The sequence below is a fragment of the Nycticebus coucang genome, chromosome 8 (assembly GCF_027406575.1).
Source record: "Nycticebus coucang isolate mNycCou1 chromosome 8, mNycCou1.pri, whole genome shotgun sequence".
In the NCBI taxonomy this organism is placed as follows: domain Eukaryota; kingdom Metazoa; phylum Chordata; class Mammalia; order Primates; family Lorisidae; genus Nycticebus; species Nycticebus coucang.
Genome location: NC_069787.1, coordinates 2,081,483 through 2,103,033, shown reverse-complemented (window position 1 = coordinate 2,103,033; position 21,551 = coordinate 2,081,483). Strand labels below are relative to the sequence as shown.

The following is a 21,551-nucleotide window of genomic DNA, read 5'->3' as shown; positions in this document are numbered from 1 at the left end:
AAAATGTCTTTATTTCATCTTTGCGCTTGAAAGACGATCTCACTGGGTATAGAATTCTGGGTTAGCACTTATTTTCTCCTAGGACACTGAACATATAATTTCACCATCCTTTGGATTCCATTATTCCATTGAAAAGTCAGCAGTCTGTCATTTCTTGAAAGTAATCACTCTATTTTCTTAAGCTGCTTTTGAAATCTATCTTCTCTGGCCTTTGGTTTCTTCAGCTTCACTATTAATGTACACATTTCTTATTTATTTTTTGTGCTTGGCATTCACGGTTTTTGGTGGTTGCTGTGCATTAGTGTTTTCCACTAGATTTAGAAAATTCTTACTTGTTTTTCTTCAAATATTGCCTTGTTCCATTCTCTCTTTCCTCTCCTTGTGTAACTTTGTTAAACATTATTAATCCTTTCACTTTACCACCTTCCACATTTCTTAACTTCTCTTGCATTTTTAAAATCTTTGTCTTTTTCTCATGCACTCTGGGCAATTTCTTCAGAACTTCCAATTCACTAATTTCTCTCTTCATCTTTCTCTAATCTACTCTCAGGTATACCCATTGAGTTTTAATTTTAATTGTTATACATTTTTTATGTTCCTGATAGTTATTTCCTGTCCAAATATTCTTAAACATTCTTTAGTTTTTGATTTCCTGATGATATTATAAAGAAGCTTATCTTTTATTTAAGAAGCTTATCTTTTATTTCTTTAAGTAGAGTAAGCATACATTATACTATTTGTTAGATATTTGTTTAATAACTTTTGGTCTAGGTCTCCATTTTTTTTCTAGCCATTATTTCCATTGGTTCTTGCTCAAGGTACCTTGTTTCTTTAACTGTGAAATGTTTATTTTCTTTGGGGATTTTCTTTTTTGAGGTCTTGGATAAAGATGCTTTGCTCTAGAGCAGTGGTTCTCAACCTTTCTAATGCTGCAAACCTTTAATACAATCCGAAGGGGTCATGACCCACAGGTTGAGAACCGCTGCTCTAGATATATTACTTGGTGGCATAGATTAGGATGTATCTCAACTGTTTTTGCATTCCACAGCACTAGAAAATGCCATAAAAATAATTTTGCTTTCAATAAGTCAATGGACTTTCATTTAATTAGATTTGTATTCCAGAAAACAAACATAAAAGAAAATTTGGGGGTAGTTGTGTATACACTTGAACTGGGATGCAAGACAAAAGTAGAGTATTTCATTTTTTTTTTTTTTTTTTTGAGGAAAACTGTTGAGAAAAATAAACGTAGTTACAAGTTAGCAATTTGCTTCTGCTTACCCAAAACATAAATCTCACTGTTGACTACGGCTGCGCTGAACCGGTACTTAGAGTACTTCATGGGTGCCCGCTCTTGCCACTCATCTTGGCTGGGGTCGTACTGCAATAGTTTGTTGCTTAATCGATCAGGTTCTTCGTCAGGAAGATCCATCTACATGAAATATGACAGCCCATGTAGTGACCTGCCACTCAGAGATCTTTGCAAGTATATGAATTCAATTAATCAAAACAGACAGCCAAGGAGATGAATAGAGGTTAACTGCAGCGACTCACACTCACAAACACACCAAACCCATGACTTGGGATTATAAGTACACTGTCATTATCAGAGGAATTTATATTATAAAATAATGAGGCTAAGATGTACAGTTATAGCAAATAATCTGTGACCTTAGCTGTGAGAAGTTACAGCTTAAAAAAAAAAAAAAACGAATCAACCACAAAGCCTTAAAAATGAAACCAGGCTTTCTTGAACAGTATTTAAAGTATAATTCCATTTTGCCAAGCTTTATAGTTGTGAATTTTAATGATATTTGTGAGAAACTAATTTTAATCATTTATAAGGCATTTTCTTTTTATTTTTCTAATCCACGTGGAACAAAGTTGCAGAAACTCAATTTGTACTTTCTGTAGTACAAATGTATTCTTACACAAATGTAAGTGACTTCTCCTATGCAAAAACTTCAGGTGAAATACATATACGTATGTATGTGTGTATGTATGTATATATATACATACATATATATATATATATATATAAATTTTTTTTTTTTTAAGACAGAGTCTCACTCTGTTGCCCTGGGTAGAGTGCTGTGGCGTTATAGCTCACAGCAACCTCAAACTCTTGGGTCGAATAATCCTCTTGCCTCAGCCTCCCAAGTAGTTGCGACTATGGGAGCAGCTACAGGGTCCAGCTAATTTTTCTATTTTTAGTAGAGACGGGTTCTTGCTCTTGCTCAGGCTGGTCTCGAACTCCTGAGTTCAAGGGATCCCCTGCTGCCGCCTCCCAGAGGGCTGGGATTATGGGTGTTAGCCACTGTGGCTGCCAGGAGGAAATAATGTTTTTTTGTATACAAGTATCTGGAATTTACACCACATCCAGCTAGGATTCATAGGTGTTTTCCGTTTGGATGCAAGTGTTCAACAAAGAAATAATTGCCATACTTATGAAGGTTGTGTGCAATTCATTTTAGTTCACTGCTTTGAATACAACCAGAGTTACGCTCACCGTGGTGCACCTCTCAGCAAAGTGTGTTAATTAGGCACGCAGTCAGGTTAGCAAAAGCCTTTGTTATGCAGTAAAAGTTCCAAGACCTTATAAATTAACAAATGTTGGCTTTATGGCTTTAATTTTTCTTCTAATTTAGTCTTTAATCTCTAGGCAAGAAAAGCTTCTAAATCGTCTTTGGAGTTTGTTTATGCAAAATTAACTCCATAAATGGATAGTTTTGAAAAAGTCTAATTACAAATAATTTGTCAGGTTCTGCTACTAGCTATGATGAACTCTGTACTACTTTTCTCTACATGGCATGAAATAAAATGTGTTAAATATGAGGCTTAAGTCTTTAAAATAGGTTTGATATACTATAAAGGACAAAATCCGAACTTACAGAATGAATGCAAATACTATTAGTTTTATCACTAAGCAAATCTAGAGAATCAAGAATACAGGCAAAAATAACTTACTTCATGTCATGGGGCTGGCCAATGAGCTAGTGAGATTAATTTGTATTAGAAAGACTGGCTGTCCAGTCCATAATGCACCAGGAAAGGCCACCCAGGGAGGAGGGAGAGGGCTGCTGTGGCCGCACGCCCCTGACTCTCCAGTTAAATTCATTTCAATTCATTGCCATTACTATGTTGAGCTTCGACAGAAATAGTACTCTGAGTTTTCTACTTGCTGATATCCAACGAACACACAGTGTTTACAGTCACACAACACTTATGGAAATGATTGTGCCATTACAGGATTGGTATTCTGGTTTCCAATTTAAGAGTAAGAATTTTAAATAAGGAAAAAGGCTCAGAGTTACTTGCCTCAGGTCACATGGCTATTAAACAGAACTGGGATGAGGATTCAACTTCTTTGCCCCTTACCTAGACCCTCCCTACAGATAATCCCTCAGCACTTATGTATTTCTTATAATTAGCCAAGAATGGAAGGATTATGAAGAACATAGCATGAATACCAAATAAACTCATGTCTACGAATAACACGCTTTAAAATTCATTCTCCTATATTGGTTTAATACCTTAAAACCTTAAGATGATATTCTCTGAAACAGAAAGCATTTTGCCAAAAGGTAAGTCATACTCTTTTAGTATTTGACAGCTATAGCATGTTTCAACATAGCAGCCAGACTCAGCACAGCCATGCCAGTGAGGTGTATAGGAAATTTCTTAACCTGAGGGGTCCAGCCTCCAAGCACGTAAAGTTTATTATTCACTGTTACTACAGCGTGACACGCCAATTGTACTGGAAGGGGAGACACCCTTTTCCAACTGTCTCGTTCCACAGAGTACTTATCAACACAGTTGGTAATGAGATACTGGTTTTTAATTTTCATCTGACCTCCTATAACATAGAGGTCATTATGGACACTACCCAGAGCATACAGCTCTCGAAATTCAGTTGTGCATAGCTTTTCCCAAAACTGGTTTCCTCTATCATGATACCTGTAAATTAACAGAGAGAGAATTCACGGTTAATGTTACCCAAGAAATTGTTTCTAACTAAGCTTCTTTTCCAGCTAAAAACAATGAGACATGGGTCCTCTAATTGGAGGGGGGAAAAAAAGCATTAATACAAGATGAACAAAATATAATGTGCTTAAAAATCATCAACCATACATATCTGAAGAATCAAAGGCTAGCCTTCACTTCCTAATTCTGGGATAGGAAATCATGATCAAGTAGGAAATCCTCTCAGCAAATCATTTGTAATTTTACCATAAAAGAAGAACAGGAAACAAAAATGTCTTTATTCTGTGGACAAGAAATATCACTTTAATACTACATTAAAGGAATAACAGTTTTAGGGCAGAGAAACTAAAAATATTTTAATTCATAAATTTCTTTTTTTTTTTTTGTAGAGACAGAGTCTCACTGTACTGCCCTTGGGTAGAGTGCCGTGGCCTCACACAGCTCACAGCAACCTCTAACTCTTGGGCTTACGCGATTCACTTGCCTCAGCCTCCCGAGTAGCTGGGACTACAGGCGCCCGCCACAACGCCCGGCTATTTTTTTTTTGTTGTTGCGGTTTGGCCGGGGCTGGGTTTGAACCCGCCACCCTCAGCATATGGGGCCGGCGCCCTACTCACTGAGCCACAGGCGCTGCCCTTAATTCATAAATTTCTAATAGAATGATACAGAATATTATTAAGGATTGTTGTATTTCTTAATGTCTTGAAATTGGGGCAAGACAACTATATAAAAATCCATCTGGGCATTTAATATCTATTTTAACCTACTAGATAAGGTAATTTCTTCCAGAACATCCGTCTGAGAAGAGCCTGGGGAGGTAGGGACCCTAAGATCTATGGTCTCGTAATGCCTTCTAGAGTCCAATACATTCACTGATTATGTGTGCAGGGGGTTGGGGGTGTTACACAGCCACGGAGTATAAGAGTTTGTGGCCGCCCTTGGTCTTGCCACAGGGTGATGGTAAGTCTTGTTTTCTCCAGTAATGACTGGGGTGGCAGAGTCTGAGGAGCACAAGAGTCTTTGTGGGGACAAAGGGATAAAATAGGTGAAATTGAATGTCCCAGACATCCAGAAAGAATACCTGGGATTCCAAATTAAAACAAAATGCCAAACCCAGGAAAACATGGAAAATTTTTTAGAAGTTGTAAATTTTTTTTAGAAGTTGTTGTGTTGGGAAACAAATGAGGAAATTACATTATGTATCTGTTGTTGTTGTGCGAGTATGATTGTAAAAGTACAGGCTATTTACTTTGCATCAAATGTCTGACAGTTAATTGTGGCCTGTGGGGACTACGTGTCTGCATGTGGGGCTGCTGCAGCGAAGGCACTGAATGAAAGTGTAAACAAAACTAAAAAAGGATTTATGTTTCCCGAGACATAGTTTAAGAAAATAAGCTAGCAAGAGAAGAGAAGAATGATAAAAGTAAGAAAAGAAGCTAGGAATGAAAGTTGGAAAGCACATGTTTGCTAGGTGACTTGTTAATCTGACTTTAGTTTCAACATTTAGAACTGAAAATGGGGAGAGAAAAATGCCAAGATAAAACTTACTGTTAAGAAAAGTGGATATGACATAAAAAAGAAAATGGTGATAAAGGCCTTCAATGTTAATAGAAGTTGATTTAAATTTAATCAACTAAATTAATCAATCAATTGATTCATTAATAAGAGACAGGATCTTGCTCTGTTGCCCAGGCTAGAGTCCCATGGTGTCATCACAGCTCACAGCAACCTTGAACTCCTGGGCTTAAATGATCTTCCTGTCTCAGCCTCTCGAGTAGCTGGGACTACAGGTGTGTGCCACCATGCCAGCCTAGGTCAGTCGTTTAGAGATAACACTCATCAGCTCAGCTGTTCATACACCAACATGTGGGCGATAAGTGCAGGAGACAGAAAGGTGTATCTTTTTGGTAAGGAGCAACCTATAGTAGCACTGGTCTGATTTCTCTTGTAAGTCAAGAAGAAATATATCTACATGGAAATCTACAAGCGATTGAGTAGAGGCAAATCGAAGAGCAGCCAAAGTTAAAAGAAATACAAAAGAGGAATATACAGCAGGGTGACACGTGTCATGTATGTCACAAAGCCGGTACTGAAGTGACCAGAGGTGCTAGCAGAGTTTTACCGTGTAGAACACCCAGGGGAAGTCTCATTTAAGCCCAGGAACAATGCTTCTGACAATTTCACTATTGGAGGAAATGATGGAGGTAACTGATCATGTTTACTCTAGTTCTGAGCAATGTAGAGAAGCTGTTTGGAGATGGGAAGCTGGGTGAGTTCAAGGTGGATAGGAAGAAAACCACGGGGTATATAGTTAGATATTTGCTGTAAGAAAGGGAAGTGGACTTGGGAAAAAAGAGGAAAGGTGTTTGACGATCAAAATAGGACATTTTGACAGGGATGGAAGTGTATTAAAAGTAAGTTCTGATGGTAGCTTCGTGGACCATCTTGATGAGGAAGGAAAGGAGCTCTCTGAATCACCCGAGGTACCTGTAAGAGGCTCTAAGATGGAAAGAAGGCACTTAGCCAAGAGCAAGCATAAAGCAAATGGCACGGACCAGAACCTACATGTCAGGAGAGCCAAAGCCCCTCTCCCTACAAGGAGCTGCCCTCTGGCTCTGTGGTCTGTGCCTGATATTTCTGAAGAGGCTGCTCCTGCAGCCCAGGGCTATGCTGGGCACCCATGGGCACAGGTCCAGGCTACTCATCTGGGGCTCTGCGTTCTTTCCTCTATCACTAAAAGGGGAGATTAGACTTGTCTTCGAAGCATGTGTGCATGTGAAAAGGGACAGGCCTATCTATAGCTTGAAAACAGTGTAATGCTAGGGGGCGACACAAAAATAGTAGACCTCTTAGCCCTTTCCTTGCCCCCTCTTTGGCATCAGGAATTACCTTCTAACTGAAAAGTCTGAACAAACTCAAGAGGGGACTGAGGTGGGAAGGAGGGTGAGGGACAGTTTTACTATCAAGTATCCATTCTACGTGCATCTTTCCTATTTATTCAGATGTAAAAGTGCTAAATACTCACTGAATACTGGCTGAATAAACAGTAAATAAAGGCAGGTGTTCTCACAAACAAGACCGAGATGATCTGCTATGTCTTAGCAGGCGTTCTTTCCTCCTACAACAGTTCCAGGATTGAAGCACTCTTATGCTACAGACATTTTACAATATTGGAGGTGTAGGTAAGATCAACACATCAAGGATAGAGAATGAAAACTGACAGGTAATTAGTAATTTTTGGTTAAGAAAAAAACTAAAACAATGAATTGAAAGGGATCTGGGTTAGTAAACTTTCCTTCTTGTTACAAGCTATGTCAAGGTTTTTAAAAATAGAGCAATGTACTATGCCCTTCTATATGGATAAATAAAGCGAACAGTGAGAAATACAATTGGATCAAAACATTGACACCCGTACCCTATGCAAATTCAACTATATGTTCTTAACAATTAAAGGAAGAGAAAAAATAATTTTAAAATGTAGGGTGATTTCATTATGAATGTTATTTATATGCTATATTTATATTTAAGGTTTATGGGTTTATACACGCATACACACACACCAGAGCATGTCTGCCAACTGTTTCGTAGGAGAAACTTACAGGGTAATTTTGACTGCAAGTAATTTAAGAAGTGACCCCTTTGTCAGGAGTACTTTCTTCTTTTGTTGCTAGTATCAAAGCAAGGCAATGAAACGAATCTGCTGCTAGATACAAACCTGTAGATTTCAACGTTCCTGTTCTTCTGTCTAGAGAGTTTAGAGGCACTTGCTTCTCCAGCCACAATTATCGTGTTATTTTCCATGACGACACCAGTACACACAGTTCCTAAGCCCTCACCGTACTTGGGAGAAGAGATGTAATAGGTCTTCTGTGACACAGGGTCATAGCAAAAACTGGCATCTCCATAGTTCCTACGTCTTGATCGGATTCCTGAAGAGTTGTTACCGACACAGAGCAGAAGACTGGTAGTCTCCATGCCGTAGCGGAGATTTGGAGAGTGCTGCTGGGGTGCCTTGATGGCTTTGAATGCGTTTTGAATGATGTCAATGCAGTCCGCATCACACAGAAGCATTGTGTTCCTTTTCAGGGCTTGTCTCAAAAAACCAGGATTTATAAGTTCCAATCTCACTTGCTTCAACAGTTCAACAAGATGCCCTGTGCGCAATTCTTGGTTATGATTCACCCACCTCAGAACTAAGTCCAGAATGCTCTCCTCTCTGGATATGTTAAGATCATCTGACTTAATAAGCGTCAGGAACTGATGCACTTCAATGTCTAGTATTTCCTCGTGTAGGCTCACCTCGGCAAAGTGCTGATATAAATATTTCTTCGATCGATCAGATAAATCTTCAGCTCCAATCTGCTTTGCAAAATAATAGATACCTACACAGTTGGAGGCATCCATGTGGTCCATCATATATTTTTGACATACGGCAAAGACTTCTTCCATCTGCATAAAATAGGCAGCCATCGCCACTGTCTGCACATTTGCATTATTGACCTCCAAGGCTGCACTGTACATGTAATTTAGTATCACTGACACACTTTCTGCTGTGATGTCATGGAGTATAACCTCCCTCTGAGTACATTCGAGGAGTCCACAGGTGAACATGGCTTTGAAATAAGGACTAAATGCAGCCAGGACCAGTCGGTGACAAGGAAATTTTTCTTCTTCTGCTATGAGCACCACATCAACCATTTCTGCTAACTCCTTCATGTTCTTGATTTTATCCAGTAAATTCAAGCTGTGTTGGTATTTTTCTTTCCCCGGTATCTTGCACTCCATGATACAGTCTGCAAAGTTTCTAAGTAAACCTTCTTAAGTTTAGCAGGGTCCCCAGGGGGCTGTCTTCCCTCCAGATTACTCACAAAGCAAAGCAGCAGAGAAGCAGGAAACATTCCTGAGGACAGAAAAGCGGTAGTTTTCTTTTAAGAACAGATTCCCTAGAATTTAGGTATGCAGCATCGCTTCTCAGAATTAATTTATAAATATTCTTCATTCCAAAGAGAGCAGCTTAAGACAACTACTTTTGTACCTAAAAATAATGTCTTTGATCGCAGCGTTTTCCTAATCAGCAGCAGAAATTTATCTAGGACTGGAAAAACTTCCCTCCCAAGGTGAACAAAGACAGAAATGCTAAGATGGGCACATTTTGCAATTCCATCCCCAGTTACCAAGTACAGTCGACCTGCAGGCAGAGGGTACAGGGCAGCCACTAATGTTCCCTCTGAGGAGAGGCAAAACCACCAAAGGGTTACATGTGTCCCCTCCACAGAGGGCACCCAATCCACAAAATCACAACCCCGGAAGTGGGAAGTCCACTAAAATTCAGCTCAAACTGTGATAGGGGCCAGTAACTCCAAACAGCAGATAATGCAAAGATCATGTCTACTGGGTTTTGGAAAGCACTACCCAATGTCTGCTTATCAAATCACAACGTTTGAACACACAACTAATCATCCAAAAGTTAGATAATGCATAGAAGGTTTTTGGTTTTTCCACCTTTGCACCTTACTCAGTTCTTTGTGCCCTGTCTCATAGTGGCAGGGACTGAATCAATTCTAGCCTTAAAAAAGCACTAGTCTAATTGACATTTCTGTGAAGTAGCCGTCTCATCTTCCTCTCTGGGGGGTGAGGGTGTTTCAAGGAAGTTAGTTAGCTGGGGGGTTTTTTTGCAGTTTTTGGCCGGGGATGGGTTCGAACCCACCACCTCTGGCATATGGGGCTGGCGCCCTACTCCTTTGAGACACAGGCGCCGCCCGTTAGTTAGCTGTTTTGATTTAAAGAAGGACATTCCTGGAGTCAGAAGCCTTGGTGTGAGGAGGGGATCTCACATCTCTGCCTCCTTTTCTAATTTTCCCTCTTCTGGAAGCCAGAAGAGCAAGTACCAGGAGCTAAGAAAGAAGCGGAGGTGACCCGGTCAACAACATTAACACAGAATGTGTCAGCTATAAAGGCTGAAATCTTCTAAATTTCTGTAACCCTGTTTAAGGGAGTAGAACTCCTACATGTTTCAATGAGCAATGGCATTTTTTTCAGAGTGCTGAATTAAAGTTCATCTCAGGAAACAAGAGTTTTGCATGATAAGAATGTTTAATTCTAATGACAACCATGAGGCTTAAGAAACATCACACTGAAGTGTGTGGAATGATTAACAAATCGCCGATCTTAGAAGTTGTACATGTGAAATAGGAACAAAATTCTCCTTGCTGGATTTTCTGGCTTTAATGGCTCCATTTTATTTTAGTTTAAGACTTTCGTGGCAAGTGTTAGTTGGTTAAAAGTGAATCTTTGCCTTTTGATTTTACGTGTTTAGATATTTTACCAACAGGATCCAATTGTGGGTGATTAAGAGGTCATTACCTTTCTGAACGGTTGCATGACACACCATGACTGCTCAAATCACATCACGGAGGCTTCTTCCTACATAAACACACCAATCCCCTTTATACATGACAGCTTTTACTTGGAGCTGAAGAGCATAAAAGCCTTCTCATAAGGAAATAAATATTAAAAATTTTCTGCTATTCTGCTTGTAGTGATGTACAGGAATCTCTCAAAGGACAGCAACCCTCCCAGTGCTGTGAGCCGGCAGAGCCCAGCAAGGCACAGGAGCTAGCACACCGCAGGCAGTCTGGATGCATCCAGCCCCAAAGTGCTCATCTTGCTGTTGCTAGGGCAGAACTGAGATGCTGGGGACCCACATGTTGTGACTGCAACCCAGAGACTTCCTATCTTTAAGGTTAGACCTAAACTGCCCTTGTTGGACATTTTCCCATTAGGACTATTTTAATAAAAATAGAAACAGAAAGCCTTGTTTCAAAAAGAGGTTAAAAATGGAAGAACAAAGGAATTAATAACCAGTAAACTACATGCTTCTTTATAAACATGCTGTCGGTAATAACTTTTTTTTTCTTTTGGAGACAAGGTCTTATTCTGTTGCCTGGACTAGAGTTCAGTGGCATCATCCTAGCTCACAGCAACCTCAAACTCCTGGACTCAAGTGATCGTCCTGCCTCAGCCTCCCTAATAGCCAGGAATATAGGCTTGCACCACTATGCCCAACTGAGTTTTGTATTTTTTGTAGAGATGGGATTTCCCTATGTTGCTCCCTAACCTCAAACTCCTGGGCTCCAGCAATTGTCCCACTTCAGCATCCCAAAGTTCTGGGATTACAGGTGTTCAGCACAGCACCCAGCCTAGGTAATACCTTATAAACAACTTTATAGGGGATGATGTTGGGTTTCCCTCAGGACACACCCCGTCTTTCCTTGGTGCAGGTGGCATAGGAGTGAGTCCCATCACCATCACTGTGACTAGTTCAGGGATGGCTATATGAGAATCTGAGATTGGCCTAATCAGAAGGAAGCTCAAGCCTCTGGTTCAGTGGTGGTGGGGTGTCCAAGTGGTGTACATACGTGGTGGGGGGGTCTGGAACCACTGCAGCTACGTCCCCACAAGCAGCATGAGGACAAAACCCATAGAGGGAGGAAGGCAGAGAATCAAGTGACAGGTGCCTTATTCCTATATTTTTAGTTAAAGAAACAAACCATTCCCTTTATTGTTTAAACTATTTGAATTGGGATTGCTGTTATCTGTCATCAAGAATCTTTACTTGTATAATTGGCATATGTGGAAATATTGAGAAAAGGCTGCCTCAGGTAGTTTTAATTACAGTCATGTATGAAATAATGTCCCTTCAGTCAATGATGGGCTGCACCCATATAGGACAGTGGTCCCATAAGACTGAAATGGAACTGAAAAATCCCTGTCACCTAGTGACATTGTAGGAGTCACAATATCGTAGCACAACACACAACTCACCTGTGTGTGGTGATGCTGGTCTAACAGGCCTATGAGCTTAGACAATTAAGTTCACAAACTCATCCCAGAAAAAGTGCTTTGAAAGGTGGACTAGGAGCTGGTGTCGGTGCAGAGCTCCCCAAGGGCAGTACTTTGAAGGGGATAGTAGAGGTATGTAGCACTTTTTCTAGGATGAGTTCATGAACTTAACTGTCCAACCTCGTCCTGCACTGCCAATCATTTAAATATAATACTTGATAATAATAAAAGACTATGCTACTGGTTTATGTATTTACAATACTACATATTTTATCACCATTTTAGCGTGATATCTACTTATTTAAAAACTTAAAAATAGTAAGTAGATATTATTAAATATTATATTTATTATTATATATTATTATTATAATTATATATTATTTTTTATTATATATTATATATATTTTATATATTATATATTATTCATTATATTATTAAATATCTACTTATTAAAAAAAACAACTGTGAAACAGCATCAGGCAGGTCCTTCAGGAGGTACTGCAGAAGAAGGTGTTGTCATCATAGGAGACGGCAGCTCCGTGTGCGTTACTGCCCCTGGGGACCTTCAGTGGGACAGGATGTGGAGGGGGAAGACAGTGATACTGATGATCCTGGCCCCGTGTAGGCCTAGGCTAATGGAAGTGCACCTTAGTTTTTAACAAAAACGTTTTAAAAGTTAAAAAAAAAATAAAAAGTATCCAATGTACTCAGCCCTACTATGAAACTAATTTATGGCTTTCATATGAAAGCTATAACCCCGTTATAACCTAAGAATATGGGGAAGGGGGAGAGGGAGGGGAGGAAGGCGGGAGGATGGACAGAGGGAGGGTGATTGGTGGGATTACACCTGCGGTGCATCTTATAAGGGTACATATGAAACTTAGTAAATGCAGAATATAAATATCTTTTTTTTTTTTTTTTTTTTGCAGAGACAGAGTCTCACTTTATGGCCCTCGGCAGAGTGCCATGGCGTCACACAGCTCACAGCAACCTCCAACTCCTGGGCTTAAGCGATTCTCTTGCCTCAGCCTGCCGAGTAGCTGGGACTACAGGCGCCCGCCACAACGCCCGGCTATTCTTTGGTTGCAGTTTGGCCGGGGCCGGGCTTGAACCCGCCACCCTCGGTACATGGGGCCGGCGCCTTACCGACTGAGCCACAGGCGCCACCCAGAATATAAATATCTTAACACAATAACTAAGAAAATGCCAGGAAGGCTATGTTAACCAGTGTGATGAAAATGTGTCAAACTGTTTAGAAAACCAGTGTATGGTGCCCCATGATCGCATTAATGTACACAGCTATGATTTAATATTAATTAAAAAAACGTTAAAAAAATTAATAGAAAAAGGAATACTTTTTCTATTAAAAGAAAATTAAAAGAAAATACTTCATATAGGTGTACAACATGTTTGTGTCTTTAGGGTATCATTCATTGTAAGAATCAAAAGGTTAAAAATACTACAAGTTTATAAAATAAAAACTTACAGTAAGCTAAGGTTAATTACTATCAGAAAGAAAAACATTTTTTAAAAAATGTTTATAAAAACATTTGACTTCAGAGTCCAGTGTTTATAAAGTGTAAAGCAGTGCACAGTAACAGCCCAGGCCTTCGCACACACTCACTGACTCGCCCTTGTCGGACATTTTGTCGTAAGGACTATTTTAATAAAAACACAGGAAGCATTAGTTTCAAAAAGAGGTTAAAAATGGAAGAACAAGGGAATTAATAACCAGTGAACTACATGCTTATTTTCTTTATAAACATGCTATCGGTAATAACTTTTTCTTTTTTTGAGACAAGGTCTTATTCTGTTGCCTGGACTAGAGTTCAATGGCATCATCCTAGCTCACAGCGACCTCAAACTCCTGGACTCACCTCAGTCCTGCCAGCTCTGTTCCTGGTAAGTTTCCCATATCGGTGGACCCATCGTCATGAAGTGACATATGACTATATATATTATTCATATGTGAAATTTTACTTTCTTATATTCTTGTATTTTCTATTATTGTACTGTCAAGTAAAAGAACCATAGAAACCACTACTTAGGTTCGTTTTTCCTTGATAAAAGACAACAATTACTTAAGTCACGATTCTGAGTTTACCTCTTCTCATTTAATGGCCACAACATTTTACAGGCAAAGAAGCTGAGCCTTGAACCCAATCCATCTGACTCTGAAGTCTGCCCTCTTAACCACTCCCTGTAGGGTGAGGGTTGGCAAGCGAGGTTCAGACCATAAATGATTTCGGCTTTCCTCTACTCTGCTGCTGGAACACAAAGGTGGCTCTACACAGCGTATAAACAAATGAGCAAGCTGTGTTCCAGTAAATGCTTTCTGGATGATAAAACTTGAATTTCATATATTTTCATGTCCTATTTTCAGGTGTCATGAAATATTCTTCTTTTGATTTTTAAAAGTCATTTAAAATTATAAAATCCATTCTGAGCTCATGGGTTATACAAAAACATGTGGCAGGTTACTGATTCCCGTTCCAACGTAAATAAATCCATCTTCTAGGTTAGAGTAGGATAGCCCTTGGAGACAACCAATCTCCACTGCTCTGCTTACATCCAGCTGAAGAGTTCTGAGAAGTGGAATGGCCCTGCTTTAAAAAGATCCCCAGACTCCCAAATATAAATCAATTTCTTGAATAATTACTTGGATGCAGCTTCTCTGTTTCAAATATTGGCTTCAACAACCAAAAACCATGTTCTCTTTTCAAACATTCTAAAGAAGCATCATGATTTTAAAATAGTCATGTAGAGTATATTTGTTGCATCCCTTCATTCCAAATGCTTTCTATATATCCCTTGAAAGCTACTCTTATTGTTATGGATTTGCAGATCAAATGAATCTATTGATGGAAATCCTGAAAAATACCTGGGCAGTTAAGTTAAATTAGCCACCACACCTCAGAAAGCATTCCCCGCATTGCTTCTATACAGTGCACAGAGATATTGGCATGACAGACGGGGGCTCTGAAGTGAGATAGTCCTGGGTTTGAAATCACAGCTTGGCTGCCTCCTTGCTGTAATCTTAAAACTATTTAACCCTTTCGAAGCCTGGTTTCTTCATCCGTAAAATTGGGATAATATATAAAAAGTACAGTAGAACCTCCGTCGTTGACCTCCTCTCTCCAGTGAACTGATTTTCATAAATCAGACAGGCGTCACCTGTGTGTATCAGTACAGCAGGCCTGGTTCCTTACAACGACCTCTGTGTGTTGACAAGGTTGTTACAGTCCCTCGGTGGTCAGCTTACAGAGGCTTTACTGTATTTAAATTAGTCCTTCACACTGACATGCTCAACAAATGGACATTATTAGTTTACAGTGATGTAGCACAGCTCACAGGTTAGGAAGACAGACTTTGGCTTGGGTTACTGAGGCCTGGGATTGAATCCTTCTCTACTATTTAGTAATATGAACATGTTTTCCAGCCTCTTTAAGTTCTAGTTCCTCACCTGAGATTTGTTTTTATATTTACATAAGAACAGTTGGGAGAATTAAATAAGGCCTTGCGTGTACAATATGTAATTTGGTAAAGCCGAAGCAGGATATGCCTGAACAAACACTTTTCAAATGGTAAAATTACTTGGGTACATATACAAACCACTTGTGGGTACAGACACAGCTCACAAATGAAGAGAGCCAATGGCAACTTTTTCTCCTAATGAGGAAAGAGGGCATTCTCTTTCACTCAGCAAAACAAAATCATATAAATGTTCTTAATATTAATGGGAAGATACTCTGTTCCAATTTATAGAAAGCTGAATGGGTACATTCACAATAGCAGTACCCATAATAATGGAGAAAAGTGAATAGCAAAGATAAATATAAATCACAAGAATAAAGTCTAATTACTTTGCAAATCCAAAATGCAACTACACCCATCCACTACAAGAAACACCGTGTGTTTTAATGTGGTATAAGCCACTGATGTTGATCTTTATAATCTTTATATTATCTTTGCAGTTGCTTTTTCTAAATAATGATTGATACAGGACTGTGCCTTGTTTTTCACAACAACTCTCCATGTTTTGGTAAAGTTTAACTAGTGTAAATTCATACCAGCATGGTATGAAGTAGAAACATTTGGAAATAACCTAACTACCCATTCATAGGAAATCAGATAAACTGTAGTATATTCACTTAAGAGAATATTTTACAGCAAAGAAAAAAAGAGCGAACTATTATCTACATGTATCAATAAGGACAAACCTAAAAAGACTGGAGAATGCATTCTTTTTTTTTTTTTGTAGTTTTTGGCCGGGGCTGGGTTTTATGACCTCCGGCATAAGGGGCTGGCGCCCTACTCCTTTGAGCCACAGGCGCCCGAAGAATACATTCTTTTTACCATTGGTATATTAATACTATATAAAACAATGTTTTATATTCTAACAGATTAAATGCTGATGATGTATTCTTTTTTTTTTTTTGCAGTTTTTAGCCGGGGCTGGGTTTGAACCCGCCACCTCCAGCATATGGGGCCAGTGCCCTACCCCTTTGAGCCACAGGTGCCGCCCGCCAATGATGTATTCATACAAAGTAAATATAAACAGCTGGTGAGTCTGGTAAAGGTTATATGGGAGTTTTTTGTAATAATCTTTTAACTTTTCTGTAAGTTTGGAGGAAACTTTTAACTTTAACTTTTCTGTAAGTTCAAGAGGAAAGAGGGAGGTACGGTGGGGAAGGCTAATAAGGAGTTTCAACTGGATAAATGTTTAATTTCTCCCACCGTGTGGTGGGTTCCCAATGCACACTTTATTATTCTTGATGCATTTTTGCATATCTTAAATATTGAATGTTTAAAATTTAAAAACATGGTAGTAACCACTTATAGGTTTTAACCCGTTGAAAAGCACATCTGTGAATTATCTGATATTATGTACATATGTATATACTTATGGAGGCGAGAGATAACACCCAGATACATCATGAATTTTAAGAGTAAGGGGTAGGCATCTGAATTTATGAGGGACTGGAAAAAATAAAAGATAACCTTCTCTTCTCGTCTGAATGAGAACTGCTTTGCAAACCTATGGCTTGTCCCGCTCTCAATTTCCCTGGCTTTGGCCTGTTTGAGAAGAGCAAAAATCCTGCTTCAGTGAAAAAAGAAGTTATTGTATTCCTAAACAGCTGTGTGTTTTTTCCCATAGAAATGTTCAGTATGGTGAGTAGGTTATAATCATGAGAAAATACGAATCGCAAAAAGTTATATATATCACAAGAATAAAGTCTAATCTCTTTACATAATAGAGGTGATCAACACCAAAGCCTTGATTTTTATGGACAAAAAAACCGAAGACCAGAAATATGGGTCTTCGGTTATGGAATATGGGTTCTAAAATCTATAGTCTGTTTAAAACTCCCTCTAACAGATGTTGGTTGGCAAACCAAGGAATGTGAACATAATGGTATCAAAAAATGATGCGCCAGTTCCAGGATAAGAAACAAAATCTCTCCAGGGGAAAAAACCCTTTGGTAAGGGGGTGAATACTATGTATAAAATGATTACCCTATGTTAAAAAAGATTATCCTAGGCCTGCTCTCACCAACACTGCTTATCATTCGGGCCTTCTGGCAGCTCCCAACTTTTCCTGCCCTTCCTTCCTTGTATTTCTCAACCTTCGAGTAGCACTGAATGACATATATGCCTTTCTTTACACATGCTGTTCTCTATCCTTACACATGGGTATCTCCATGTCAGGAATATTTCCCCCCATCCACTTGAAAAATGGTAACTGGCCCTTCAAGATTCAGCTCCGAGGGCCCCTGGTGAGCGGGCTGCCCCCTCACTCCCTGGCCCTCAGCCTGTGTGTTGTGGTTGCTGTGCTGTCACTGCCAGACACTTTTGCTTCTGTATTGTTGTCTGTGACAATATCCGATACGTAATAGTTGCTCGATTAATGATTGTTTAGTCCTAAATTGCAAGTTCATGACAACCTTTTTTGTTTTTGAGGCTTTATGCATGTTAATAAAGCACTTATCTAGACTAAGACTTTCCTTCTATGTGTAAAAGTCACCATGATATTATAAAATATATATTTGGTCCTTTACCCATGTCCTGATAGATAACTCCTAGAATCCTTTGAGTCTCCAAAGTGATCATTTCTTTTTGCATGCTAATGGACTGACTGAGGGCTGGCAGCCCCTACGAGCTTCAGGGCAGGCTGGACACCAGGAAGATCAAGGCATGATGAGAAGGTGAGGACTTTCACTGTCTCCCCCCACTTTGACTTCTGGGGTGGGGAGAAGGAAGGGGTCAGAAAGTTAAGTTGATTCCTAATGGCTAACAGTTTAATCAATCATGCCTATGTAATGAGGCCTCCATAAAACCCCCAAAAGGACAAAATTCTAGGAGCTTCCAAGATAGCTGAACGTGGGAGTTCCTGGAAGAAGGCACAGAACCTCTGCGCCCCTTCTATACCTCACCCTGTATCTCTCTCCATGTGTATCCTTTGAAGTATCCCTCATCGTGAAGCTGGTAAACTTCAGTGTTTCTCTGAATTCTGTGAGCCAGTCTAGTGAATTATTATAATCGAAACCAAGGGGAGAACCCCAACTTGAAGGCTGTTGGTTAGAAGTTCTGAAAGCCTGGAGACGTTCTACTTGGCCTCTGAAGGAGGCAGTTGTCTTGTGGGACTGAACCCTCAACCTATGGGATTGGATGGTATCTGCACATGGATAATGTCCTAAGTGAACTGGATTCACCAGTTGGCGTGCACTACAAAATTATCAGATGTTGAGGGGGAAAAGTCTCCACACATTTCTTGGTGGCTACCGGTCACATAAGTTTTCTGTGTTGACTGTTGTGGTATGAAAGCAGAGGAGAAAACGGTCTGTTTTTCCTGTTTGGTCATGCTAAGGGCTTCAAGCTGCTACCCTCTTTTTTCCACCAAATACACCATTCAGACTCACTGACTCCCTTGCTTACAGCTTCATGCACGGTGACACCCATTTCTCACTCCTAGTCTCAAAATTAATCCCTGGACATCATCTGCCTCAATTCTTAGGGAACAAATGCAGCCTCCTGTTGGCATTACTTGGCATTCTGTTGGCCAGAATTCACAAGTGGGCTGCCGACAGACCTTTTGGATTTTTTTTTTTTTGTAAATTAATGTCAACATGCAAAGTTGAAACATTCCAGCACATATATTGAAAAACTCAAAGATACAGCAACAGTGAATTCTTAATTCTTATGTAAGAACAGTGTGCAGGCCCTGAGTGGCCTGCTGTGGCCTCTCTGATGCCACATCCACTCACCACCTGCCCTTCCTCTTCATCCCCTATTGTGATCTGAGTGTCATTTCTTAGGCGAGTGCTCTTCTCACACGGATCCATTTATATTATCCTACAGCCATGTAAGCTTGTCACTCCTAGTTTATTAACACCTGTCCACACCCTACTTTGTATCATCATCTTACTCAAATCCTACACTTAGAGAGATTGGTAGAAAATGGCTCAGAACGCATGCGCCTAAATAGGGTCTGACTTTCTTATCGTGGGGAAAACGACCCGCTTCACTTAACGGCACTAATCCATCCCACGCAGGTACACGCATGAGAAGGACCAGAAAGCCGAGTTCTCTCTTCCCCTTTCCTTTGTGAAGTTCGCCAAGTCCTGCCTTGTCACTGAGCTTTACACTCTTCAAAGCGCTTTAAGACGCTTTATAGCTCATTAGTTCCTCTTAAGAATCTTGTGGGGGGAAATGTAGGGCAATTATTTTCCAGGCTTTAAAGTTGAGAGAGTTGCTCAGGGATACACTTGAAGTTTACTGAATTTAAACGAACCCTTTTAAGTGCCGGGCACTATTCCAGGTTCTCAGAAGACAATCAAGAACACAAGGGCAGAAATGCCCCTAACCTTAGGGCGCTTACAGTCTAGGAGGAAGGCAAAAAAAAATTCGTCGATTATTCAGAGAATGGTAATATGAGGTCTAGAGGCTGAACAAGGCGCCCGAGGAGTCGCAGACCCCTAGAGGCTGAACGAGGCGCCCGAGGAGGGCGCAGACCCCTGGCCGTGCAGGGCGGCCTCGCGGGGGAGCCCTGCCTGCAGCAGGCCGGGGCGAGGGAAGCACGCCCGAGGGGAAGCCCTGCCTGCAGCAGGCCGGGGCGAGGGAAGCACGCCCGAGGGGAAGCCCTGCCTGCAGCAGGCCGGGGCGAGGGAAGCACGCCCGAGGGGAAGCCCTGGCTGCAGCAGGCCGGGGCGAGGGAAGCACGCCCGAGGGGAAGCCCTGGCTGCAGCAGGCCGGGGCCAGGGAAGCACGCCCGAGGGGAAGCCCTGGCTGCAGCAGGCCGGGGCCAGGGAAGCACGCCCGAGGGGAAGCCCTGGCTGCAGCAGGCCCGGGGAAGCGCGCTCGCGGAGCGGGGCCAGCAGGGGCCGGGGCCGGGGGGCTGGCAACGGCCTCCCCGCCTCGCCCGGGGCTAAGCGGGGCTTCCGACCGGGGCCCGGTTCCCGTCCCTCGGCGCCTACTTACCGAGGAGCCGCCCGGCTCGAGGAGCAGCCCCGCTCGCTCCGCACCGGCCGCCCGCGATGGCGCCGCCGGACGCTCCCGGGCAGCAAGGCGCGGGGCGGCCCGCTGACGGCATTGCCCAATATAGGCCAGTGCTGAGTGAGCGATATAAATAGACGGCGCAGCGAGGGCAGGCGACCCGGGGCCGGCGCCCCGCGGAGGGGGAGGGAGGGCGCGGGCAGCTCCTCGGACGGGACAGGCGCACATCCTCGGCGTGGGGCTACCGGCCCCGCTCTGCGCCTGCGCAGAATCTCCCGCGGCGGATCCGGGTGCTGTCCTGAGGCCCCGCCGGCCGCTCTGCGCCTGCGCAGGGTCTTCTCGCTCTGACCCGCGCGCTAGAGCCGCTGAAGGTCTCCCAGGAGGGCGCGAGGACGCGTTGTTTAAGAGGATTTGCAACTTAGACTTAAGAAAAAAAAAAGGGGGGGGGGTCTTTCATTTAATATTTTAAAATTGCAGAACGACCGGTATACCCTGTATGTGGACTTATTCAGTATGGCCCACGGGCAGGACAAAATATAGGAGCCCAGTGGAAGTAAATTTCAGATGTACAACCGGAATTTTCTAGTATACGTATGACCCCATGGCCGATTGACATTAAACTTGGAATTCTAGTTTTGTTTTATTTTGATCTTATGTTTTTATTTGGTGCCTCTGACAACCCCGTCTGAGCCTTCAGCTTGTGACTTTGGCCTGCGCCTTTCCGAGGGGGAGGTTTGCTGGACTTTGGGAAGGACTGGCCGGCTGTCCTTAGCTGTGGGGTGGTGCGCATGAAGCCTGCCACGTGAATGTGGCAGCAATATTGTGTCAGCTCATATAAAACAAAACTGTTTACAGTTTGTCCCTTCTATATCTATTTTCTTAAGTGTTCTGTAATAACATTTAGCTTAAAATACAAGCACATTGTACAGTGATACAAAAATATTTTCTTCCTTCATATCCTTAGCATTTATTTTTCTTTTTTTTTGAGACAGATGTCACTTTGTCATCCTCAGAAGAGTGCTGTGGTGTCACAGCTCACAGCAACCTCCAACTCTTGGGCTTAAGTGATTCTCTTGCCTCAGCCTCCCATGTAGCTGGGGCTACAGGCACCTGCCACAATGCCTGGCTATTTTTTTTGTTGCAGTTGTCATTGTTGCTTAGCTGGCCCGGGTTGGGTTCGAGCCTGCCAGCCTCGGTGTATTTGGCACGGTAACCACTGTGCTACGGGCGCT

At 41.6% G+C, this 21,551-nt stretch overlaps 1 protein-coding gene across 4 annotated transcripts in view; it reads right to left on the bottom strand.

Moving 5' to 3' along the window:
• Nucleotides 1-20,428, bottom strand: part of KBTBD12 (kelch repeat and BTB domain containing 12) — a 93,330-nt gene extending 72,902 nt beyond the window's left edge. For 3 of the 4 annotated variants that reach the window (XR_008381684.1, XR_008381683.1, XM_053599645.1), the window contains exons 1-5: nucleotides 20,305-20,376; nucleotides 10,348-10,407; nucleotides 7,700-8,884; nucleotides 3,687-3,957; nucleotides 1,282-1,432 (exon numbers count right to left, since the gene is read on the bottom strand). Coding sequence is in view for 2 of the 4 variants with exons in the window: in XM_053599645.1 (XP_053455620.1) it covers nucleotides 1,282-1,432; nucleotides 3,687-3,957; nucleotides 7,700-8,769 (1,492 nt within the window). In the remaining 2 variants the exon portion in view is untranslated. Of the gene's footprint in view, nucleotides 1-1,281; nucleotides 1,433-3,686; nucleotides 3,958-7,699; nucleotides 8,885-10,347; nucleotides 10,408-20,304 lie in introns of all 4 variants that reach the window. The other variant, XM_053599646.1, reaches the window with a different exon arrangement.
• Between the last annotated feature and the right edge of the window lie 1,123 nt (nucleotides 20,429-21,551).